The sequence below is a fragment of the Lathyrus oleraceus genome, chromosome 2 (assembly GCF_024323335.1).
Source record: "Lathyrus oleraceus cultivar Zhongwan6 chromosome 2, CAAS_Psat_ZW6_1.0, whole genome shotgun sequence".
NCBI classification, from domain to species: Eukaryota; Viridiplantae; Streptophyta; class Magnoliopsida; order Fabales; family Fabaceae; genus Lathyrus; species Lathyrus oleraceus.
This window is the reverse complement of record NC_066580.1, coordinates 118,293,464-118,304,618: the sequence shown is the minus strand read 5'-3', so window position 1 is coordinate 118,304,618 and position 11,155 is coordinate 118,293,464. Positions and strand designations below refer to the sequence as shown.

Sequence of the window (11,155 nt, the reverse complement as noted above, 5' to 3'; positions counted from 1 at the left end):
AAGACTATACGATGAAATAAAATCATCGATAGTTGCGTGAAACCATAAAGGACTATGCGGAGAAATAAAGTCATGCAAAGTCATACAATGAACAAATATAAACAAAAATGAGGAAGGAAGTGCATCAAAGCCATCTAATGAAATAAAATATACAAAAAATAAAGTAAGGTGTCTAAGAAAAATTGTTACAATCGCTAAAGTCGATTGAAAATTACAACTATTGATAAATCAAAACAACAAGGCTCATTCCTCATCACCAAATAATCTCCCCTCAACGACCTCCTTGTCCAAACCAAAATTTCCCCTAGGAATCTTTATTCCAAGACAAAAAAACTCCTCTTAACATTATGTATTATGGAAACCAACTTGTATAACATTAAATTTGTCGTTGAGAGAGTTGTTAAGCTCCTTCTTCGTCGTTGAGAGAGCTTTATCCTTAAGCACATCGCCCCTTCAGGCTTTATGCCTGAGGAACTGTGTACTTCCTGGAAGTTGGCGGTCAGGGGCAAGGATAATAGGTCGACTCTAGGCTTGAAACATGTTCAGTCGCTCAGCAAGCATATGCATCCTATAGGTCGCCCCAATGACGAGTTATCCAAGACATGCCTTTATGGGCATTTATCGCGTGACGCAGCATGTCTAGACATGTTTCCTAAATACAACCATGATCGAAGTGCCTATCATATACAGTAGGTTTTCGGGACACAATACATATGCGACCTCATGATCCATATTTGATCCACACCACAAACAATCATTTGTCGTTGGATATCATCCAACGATTCCCCTCATACCACTCAGAAAAGCAAATGGATCTTTAAGTGCCTGTCATATATCTAAGAGATTCCCACACAAGACCTAAAATATGCTCTAATCATAATTTACACACACACAAACAACTTTTCACTCATTAACTGATTTGAATGTTAATATATTAACTTTATATGACAATCCCCTCACCACTGCGCCAGGAGCTTGCTCCACCGCACCAGAACATTTTAATAAACCATGACACGTAATCAAATTTAAACTATTAAAAAAGAAATTAAAAACTAAATTAAAAATGATTCAAAAAATCACATAGTTAAATTAAAAAAAATTGATTTTACAAAAATTAAAATTTAAGTGATTAGAATTTTTCTACACTAATCAAACTAAAAATAACAGAAAAATCCAAACCAATAGATTCTGCGTTATTTTTATTTTGTCGTAATATGTCATAACCTATATCTATAAATTGTTTTTTTTAGATATTTTATAAGTCAAGTTATTACTATCAATTAATAAAAAATGAAAACTTAAGAGTGACTTGGCTTTCCCAAAAATCAAACACGACGAATATAATCAGAAGATTCGGTACCGTACCATCTCAGATTCTCCTTCTTCCATTTCCCTCTTCCTTCTACTCTAAGGAATCCACTTCCATAGAAGAGTGAGATCGAAAGAGGTAAACTGAAACAGTGAAATGGGAGTGTTTTCCAACAAGATCGATCGAGAACAACTCAATCCTGGTGATCACATTTACTCATGGAGACAAGCATACATTTACGCTCATCACGGTATCTTATTAATTTCTTCTCAAAGTTTGAATTTTTTTTATGTTTTTCTTCATGGGTATTTGTTGTTTGCTTTTGTTTTTGCTTTAATTTCACTAAATAGATTCTGGGTATGTTTTTTTTTTTTTTTTAATTTTGTTTCTGCTAACGTTGGGGTCATGTAATTCCGTCAATTTGTTGATGTGTTGGAAAATTACTTATGGATGTGTTGGGTTTGAAGTGTAGTTTAACAGCAATAGTTTGTAGCCAACTTGAAATTCAGTATGCTGAGGCAATATAGTTGCGGTAAAATTAAGCAAAACTGGCCATAGATTTAACTTTAAGAGACAAATGTAGCGATAATAATAATGCTTATTGTTGGAACTTGGAACCTTTGGATCTCCCCAAATTTTAGAGGGAATCATGGTCTTGCTTTCACGTGTGGTTATTAACACTGTAGTTAAGATCGAGTGCTGGATTGTAAGATCAATCTTATGTGCTACGGTCAAAGAAAGATCGTTTCCGTCGCTGGCGTGGTCAAGATCAAGCTTTTTGAAGCAAGATCTTAAAAAAAAGGTGTTGAGGTTTTTTTTGTGTGCCTGTATTATAATTTTCATGTTTTTGTGTGTATATGTATGAAATTATCATTTTTCTGTTCAGTAGGATCTTACGTATTCTGTTAACCATCAGAGTTTTACGATCTTTCACAAGCCGACCGATCTTGCTTAAGATCTTGTGGTTGATTACATTGGTTATTTGGGTCATCTCGTTGTGCTGTGTTATAACTTTGGCCGTGTAAAGTATTGAGAGGGACACTAACACATATGAAACATAGGCACATATGATAATTGAAATCTAAATGAAAGTGATTTGGATTGGTCTAACTCAACCACTGCAAAACCGGAATCTTAGGTCATTTATAAACTTATGTTTAACCTTATTCCATCAATGTGAGACTAGTGTAGTCAAGATGTGCTGGATTGTAAGATCTTACGTGCCATGGATGCCTGACAGTGCTACGATAAGCGGAATATGTTTTCGTCGCTGGCGTGGTCAAGGTACAACTTTTTGAAGCAAGATTGTAAAAAAAACGTGTTGGAGTTGTTTTTGGGCCCGTATTATAATTTTCATGTGTTTGTGTATGTGAGTATATACATATATATGTATGAAATTACCATTTTTCCCTTCGGTAGGATTTTACGTGCCGTGCTAACAATCCTAGTTTTACGATCTTTCACAAGCCGACCGATCCTACTTAAGATCTGGTGCTTGACTACATTGTGTGAGACTCTTGAGAGACCTCCCTTACTTCTAAGACTAGACATCTGGAACGTGACAATAATGACTCGAGTGGTGACATGGTATGCCGAACAAAGTTTGAGTAGACTCTCATCCTATATAAGAATTTGGGTTTGGCCTAATTTAATCTTTACAAAACTGATTTGTAAGATGAACACCTCCCTACCCCCATGTATAAACTCACAACATTTGAAACACCTCGCCCATACACTTGAAACACCTTCGATCTGAAATGTCGTGCTACATAGATCTTGGCTGCTATCTTTTATCAACACCTTAAATCTCGTGGTGTTGATATTTACTAGCCGACTGCCCATATTTCTGACAGTTAACGATCTTTTTTATCGAGTAGGCTTTGGTAGCCTGTGAACCAAGTCCTACCAGATTGAAATTCAAATGTCAAGTTATTCTTTAAGAAATTCCTGAGTCACTTGATATTTCTTCGATATATTTTGTATTGTAAATTTGTTTGACTTGGTATTGGAAATTACAAGTCATAGATTGTACTAGTGACTAGAGCACCAATGAATCTGGAGGAAAATTTCTGTTTTAATCATAGAAGCTAATGCATAAACCCATCAACTCTTTTATTCTGGTTATTTCTCAAGGTCTTGAAAGTTTAACCCTATGAAATAAACTGTTGCCGGTCTTAATTTTTAAGAGCAATGGAATGATTATGTGATACTATCCATTTTTTAAAATCTAAGACCACTCTATTCCATTCAACTTCATTCCATCCTAAACTATTAATCTAATTATACTCAAGCTTTATTCGAGAGTTGAGAGGGCGACGGGAGGGATTTGACGGGAAAGGGAATGAGATATGAGTTCTTATCTGCCAAACCGGAGTTCTTGGAGGGAGGGGAGTTCTTGGAGTGTAGGACCATCCTGATGCAAGGTGGAGGACCATCCTGCCCTCCCCTTGCCTTTCTTGCTTTCTTTCCTAAGAAATATAAGTCTAAGGATCTGCAGGAAATCTTAGACTCATGAATTTCATACTTATGATCTAACTGTGATTCGTACATTAAGATATTTAAGTTATGAGTTCTTTATAATCTGTCAAACACACACAGATGCACATAGTCCTTTGGTCCTTTTCTATACTTGAAATTTGGATACTCGAAAACCCTTTATCTTGTTGCATGCATTGGAGTCGTTTTCAACCGTCACATTTTGGAAACTTCAACTTAAAATGGACTTGAGCATCTATGGTTTTTGATTTTATAATGTGTGATTATGTCGAATTTGTCATATTGTTTTTGCCAACTACTTTTATGCAAAATCGCAGGAATATATGTCGGGGATGGAATGGTGAACCACTTTACGAGGGGAGGAGGGCAAGAAATTGGAACAGGAACCGTGTTGGACCGTTTCCTTTGCAGTTCATCCCCCTCCAATGATACCGACACTCCATGCCCAAAATGTGGTGACCAAAACAAGACCGACGGTGTCATCTCTTCCTGTTTGGATTGTTTCCTCTCCGGCGATAGTCTCTACCTTTTCGAGTACGGTGTCTCAACTGCCTACTTTCTGGCCAAAGCTCGAGGCGGCACTTGCACCCTTGCAGTTGCTGATCCAAACGAAGACGTCCTTCGCCGCGCTTCTTTTCTTCTTGAAAACGGATTTGGTGGTTACAACGTTTTCAATAACAACTGCGAAGACTTTGCAGTTTACTGCAAAACAGGTCTGCTTATATCCACAAGCATCAGTGTAGGCCGCAGCGGACAAGCAGCGTCTTGCTTGGCTGCTGCTAGTACTGTGATTTCTACACCACTCCGTTTTATGACAACGAGTTTCAGCGGTTTGGCTGCTGTTGGATATGGCATGTACTGTGTGAGTCGGTTGGTTTCTGATATTGGTGTTCGCCGCGATGTTTCCAAAGTTCCCGTGGAAAGGCTTGTAGCTTCACCGGACTTAGATGAACCAGAGAAGATGGAAATGCTTATAGCTTCACCTGAAGTTGATGCACCTGAGAAGGCAGAGGAGGTTACCAAAGAAGATTAGAGTTGGTTGAACAAACTCTTGTTGAATTTTAAACTTATATGTATGTTAAATGTGTGAAGTTTAATCATCTCCCTCCAACATTTACTGTTACATTTGTGCACTTTCTTTAACTATATGGAAGATGTTATCCACAAAGGATATTGTATCACTCATAACATTTAAATTTTATTTTAAGAACTGTGATTATTTGTTACCTAACTTGGAAATAGGCTTAATATCTTAGAGTTTTATAAAAATATTTTAAAATTTTTTCACAATGACTAAAAAGATAAAACCGACAGAGATTAATATACTTATGGAATAATGTATTTTTTCTGTAAAAATTGGGTATTTTCTATTTTCATCTTTGGTTCCTAGGAATAAGCATATAATCATGAAACAAATGCATTGTAAACTTTTATGCTCAAAATAAATAGGAAACATGGGCTACTATTTGCGCCATATGTTGTGGTATTGAAGGAATTAAAGGAAGCACAGTGATGAGTATGTCATTCCATCTAACATGCTAAATGAAATAAAGCAGAAAGTGAGTACTTACAAAGGTAGCCAAAGTATAATTCAGAAAGTTCTTATGAAGAAGAATTATACACAGCTGTGTTGGTCCCATATATATTATAAAATAAAGATCATTCTATAATATGTTTATAATATTGTTCAATACATTACCATCTATGGTATAATAAAGATCATTCTATAATAAATTTATAATATTGTTCAATACATTACAATCTATGGTATTATCTTACACTTTGAATCTTATTAACTTAATTCAAATATAAAATAAATATCTAACACAAATAAATTTGTAAACTATTTTATTTTTTTATCGATTAGTTAAAATTTATTTTTATCAAAAGTTTTAAATTTAAGTCTTACTAGTTTATTTATTTCTGTATTTCGTCCCATAGAAGCAATCTCGTGATTGTCCTTCTCATATGAACTCCCGAGTCATGTTAAATGACACTTACGGTGGAAGGAGTTGTTTCGCGTATTGATGAGTTATTTTCATATGTATTTCATGTTTGATTTGTTTTCTTTTGTCGTATGATTGAGTGAGAAAAGAAAGAAGTTTATAATTCTAAATTTGATTTGGTATTTTTTGTTTTCTTGAGCATAGTGAAGAAGATGGAGAAAATTTTAAAATTAGAAAGACATCTTTTAGTGATCGATTTTTCCGTCACTAAATCAATCATAAAAATTAAATGTTATACATCCTGGATATTGGCGGGAATTTAATTAGGAACTTTGTCAGCTAACATTGTTGGGTTAGCCTGAGAGCTTTATCCTTAAGCACATCGCCCCTTCAGGCCTTATGCCTGAGGAACTGTGTACTTCCTGGAAATTGGTGGTCAGGTGCAAGGATAATAGGTCGGGTCTAGGCATGAAACAAGTTCAGCTCCTCAGCAAACATATGTATCCTATAGGTCGCCCAATGACGAGTTATCCAAGATATGCCTTTATGGGCATTTATCACGTGACGCAACATGTCAAAACATGTTTCCTGAATACAACCATGATATAATGTTTGAATGTTATGGCCCATCATGGATATTAAACAAAATGCATGGCTTTTGTCCTATATTAGGCTAAAAGAATCAATATAAACAGGGACATACTTCAAACGAAAAGGGACAAACTAAGTTGAACAAAGAAATCTCACATTATGTCTCTTTCTAACCAACTTAAAAGGATTGATTCAAATTAGTGTTCTTTGCGTGAACATTTAGCGTCCAACACGAGGCTCTAGTAAAATTTGTTTGGGTCACACAAAATTGCGATCCAATGGGATCGTCATCCTTATAGGACCACGGAGAGCAACAACAATCTAAAATTGCAAGCTTCCATGGAGGAACTACTAGCCTCTATGGAAAATCTGCGCCAACAGAATGGACGTTGAATTGGAAGACCCAATCTACATGCATCCACTGAATGGGGAAATCTGGATCGATCAAGTCTCAAATAATTTCAAGCCTCCCTCGTTGGCACATTCAACGGGAAAAACGACCAGCGAGAGCACATCATAACTACTAACACTTAGATGTAGGGGGAGAAAACGGGCATGCCCACTCCGTTTAAACCTGCCCCACAAAAGACCATAAAAACATGGTGGGGTGGGATGGGCATTGTAACATCCTAAACCCTAAAATGCGAAATAATACAAATACAAACAACTACACACATTGGGTGTCACTCAAATACTACATAAACCTGCCCCGCAACACAGTTTAGATGAAACAAACAAATTTAAACATTTGTCATCATATCTTCGCCTTTACATAGGCTCATTGTAGCGAAGACAAATCAATTAAAGTAGCTCAACAACCAAATAAGTCTCATAACGTAAAACATGGTCATAGAAAAATGCCTTTAACATCATCAACACTGCAAATAATAAAAATTAATAAAACAATTCGTTCACCCGCCCAATGTTACAGACCAGAGCAATAAAATCTAAATATCGCATAAAACAGAAAAAAAGAACAACCTCAACGCCATCCTTCAAATTCTAAGCAGCTACTCATTTACCCCCTCTTCTGTATCCCAAGAAGGATCACATCACTACAAAAATAACAAAGGGGTGAGAACACGCTCATAATATATAACATTGCAAAATTATGCAAGGGTAGCCAAAACAGAAACCTACAGTCATTCAACACAATTCATTCACATACACCACCAAAGTATTCTCAATCACCAATATCAACATAATCATTCAATACATATGCAAACAATGGACGCAATGTACTTAACACCATGACTCTACAATGCATGTGATACCATTATAGACAACACATGTCGATCTCACTCCTGGATCCCCACCATAGGACAAGAGCACACCAAAAATGCTAATATCACCATAAGTAACGCCTAACTGATTTCCATTTGGAATCAGCTACTTACTCCTGAATCCACACCATCAGACCATAACACACCAATTACTTACTATTGAAATTCTGGTATCAGATATGAGATGTCGAAGGTAATGTCACGACACTAATATCTGAGTAATGCAAACAAAATAAAGATAGAGAATAGTAATGCAAGATACACAAGCAATTGTTAACCCAGTTTGGTCCAACTCACCTACATCTGGGGACTACCAAGCCAAGAAGGAAATTCACTAAAATAGAATCAGTTCAAAGACTCTCCGTACACTTCACCAAGTTACAGTCTTTCTCACCTAATCTCTATCCGTGCAATTTCTACCTAAGCACTCTTAGATATGAGAACCCACTCACTTCCCTACAATCACACCTGTGATCTTAAACAACAATCCCTTGAGAAAAGAAAACATTTTTCAATAACACACTTTTGATTTTACTTCACAGTTTCAATCAAGAAGACACACTCTTGATCTTACTTCACAACTTTGATTAAGAAGACACACACTTGATCTTGCTTAACAACTTTGATCAAGTAGACACACACTTGATCTTGCTTAACAACTTTGATCAAGTAGACACACACTCTTGCTTAACAGCTTTAGAGTGACAAATTACAACCACAGATCAGTCCAATTCAATCATTAAAAGATGACTTGAATGGCTTACAAGTCTCACGACTAGACAGACACAAACCCTAGCTCTCTCTCTATATTTCTCTCAGTATTGGTTGTGTTGTAAAACAAGTTCTCTAAGTCCCTTTTTATAGAAGCTTTCAACTGGGCTTGGTCATCTTGAAAACCCTAAATCTATTTTCCAATCAAATCTTCTTATGACAGCTGGTTAGATCTCTTTGGAAAATAAGTAAATCAGGTTATAATTAATGATTGAATGCGCCTGCAAATCAGATCTTCAATCATACATAGATTGCCATTAATTGTGCAATCACAAAACACCAGACATTCACACTGAATGTTCTGTGTACAGGATGTCATGACATCGAGTCTGACATCCTGGAACAATTATGCATAATTCCATAATTCCATTTATAACTTCCAGCAGGTACAACCATATCAGATGCCATGACCTTGTGTATGACATCTTGAAACAATCCTGCATGATCATGTCTTTCATTTAAACTCCACCAGGTACATACATATCAGATGCCATGACCTTGTGTATGACATTCTGAAACAATCATGCATGATTATGTTTCTTAAGCTCCAGCAGGTACATAAGATATCTCATGTTAAGACATCACACATAACATCTTGTGAACACTCTTTGTTTTACCAAAATTGTTGCCAACACTTAGAACCAACAAACCCCCCCTTTGGAAAATTTTGGCTAAAAGATATATCTATCCTTTTTGTTCACAAGGTAAACTATCAGTAGTTAAACAGCACAACAGCAGTTTAAACAGCAGCAGAAGCAAATACAATTACTAGTTATAGCTACTAGTAATACACACATGCACAAGGGTACTTCTCCTCCCCCTAAATCTGTGCAACACAAACAGAATTACTAGTTATGGATGTAACTAGTAAGACACACAAATGCACAAGGGTACTACTTCTCCCCCTAAATCTGTGCATTCATCTCCATGAAAATAACAGCTACTGTAACCTCAGCACCTGTACCATCCAGAATGTCATTCTGATATCTGCTTCAACATCAACACTTGTGCACCACATCAAACATCCCCTTTGACATCTGTAAACAGAACAACATTCTGTTTTAACACCTGTGCACTTCCTTCAATAATAGTTGTCCTTCTGTCCAGCCACATTCATCTCCTCAAAGCTCTAGCTCCTCATAAACACTTCTCCCCCTTTTTAGTCAAAACTGACCAAAGGTGACTGTTGGTACTAGGATAGAGTATCGGGATTTGTTATCGTCTCCACAGGGATTATGTGATATTGCCGCCGTTCGACAGTTGTTAAATTCTTAACTTATAGTAACAAGGGGGTTTTAGTTTTCGGTTACGGTAGCTTGCATAAAAAGTAAGAAATTACGGTAAAAGTTTTGGTTTTACGATTTGAGAAAGATTGTCAAAGTTAGGGTTTGACGATCACTTTACATGCGTATCTTCGATCAAACAAAACTCATAAACTCCATTAGATGATAAACACATTCACAAAATCCTCCCAATGTGTTTATTTCTAACACACATTGTGGTTTTTCCCATTTTGATCCATTGTTGATTTCTCACACAATCTATCAAAATGACAAATTTTAGGTTCAACTTTTTAGTGAACAAACTCATTTAATACTATCTCAAGCTAAAGAACAAGGATGGATGAAAACCTAGGTCAAGAGTTGGAAAACACCTTTCAATCATAAACCAACACAAAGAGTTATCAATAAAACAAGTTTAATCATCTCCCTCCAACATTTACTGTTACATTTGTGCACTTTCTTTAACTATATGGAAAATGTTATCCACAAAGGATATTGTATCACTCATAACATTTAAATTTTATTTTAAGAACTGTGATTCTTTGTTACCTAACTTGGAAATAGGCTTAATATCTTAGAGTTTTATAAAAATATTTTTAAATTTTTTCATAATGACTAAAAAGATAAAACCGACAGAGATTAATATACTTATGGAATAATGTATTTTTTCTGTAAAAATTGGGTATTTTCTGTTTTCATCTTTGATTCCTAGGAATAAGCATAGAATCATGAAACAAATGCATTGTAAACTTTTATGCTCAAAATAAATAGGAAACATGGGCTACCATTTGCCATATGTTGTGGTATTGAAGGAATTAAAGGAAGCACAGTGATGAGTATGTCATGCCATCTAACATGCTAAATGAAATAAAGCAGAAAGTGAGTGCTTACAAAGGTAGCCAAAGTATGATTCAGAAAGTTCTTATGAGAAGAATTATACACAGCTATGTTGGTCCCATATATATTATAAAATAAAGATCATTCTATAATATGTTTATAATATTGTTCATACATTACCATCTATGGTATAATAAAGATCATTCTATAATAAATTTATAATATTGTTCAATACATTACAATCTATGGTATTATCTTACACTTTGAATCTTATTAACTTAATTCAAATATAAAATAAATATCTAACACAAATAAATTTGTAAACTATTTTATTTTTTTATCGATTAGTTAAAATTTATTTTTATCAAAAGTTTTAAATTTAAGTCTTACTAGTTTATTTATTTCTGTATTTCGTCCCATAGAAGCAATCTCGTGATTGTCCTTCTCATATGAACTCCCGAGTCATGCTAAATGACACTTACGGTGGAAGGAGTTGTTTCGCGTATTGATGAGTTATTTTCATATGTATTTCATGTTTGATTTGTTTTCTTTTGTCGTATGATTGAGTGAGAAAAGAAAGAAGTTTATAATTCTAAATTTGATTTGGTATTTTTTGTTTTCTTGAGCATAGTGAAGAAG

General features: G+C 35.3%; 1 protein-coding gene across 2 annotated transcripts; it reads left to right on the top strand.

Annotated features, from left to right (window-relative positions):
• Positions 1-1,266: 1,266 nt before the first annotated feature.
• Positions 1,267-4,986, top strand: LOC127118405 (protein LEAD-SENSITIVE 1). 2 transcript variants are annotated; one of them, XM_051048595.1, is made up of 3 exons: positions 1,273-1,559; positions 2,501-2,593; positions 4,123-4,986. In XM_051048595.1, exons 1-3 carry the CDS (start codon positions 1,466-1,468, stop codon positions 4,836-4,838), a joined length of 903 nt encoding a protein of 300 aa, XP_050904552.1. In that variant the 5' UTR covers positions 1,273-1,465; the 3' UTR covers positions 4,839-4,986. The 2 variants fall into 2 exon arrangements, with proteins under 2 accessions (XP_050904553.1, XP_050904552.1); XM_051048596.1 differs by lacking the exon at positions 2,501-2,593 and having other exon boundaries at positions 1,267-1,559.
• Positions 4,987-11,155: the final 6,169 nt, after the last annotated feature.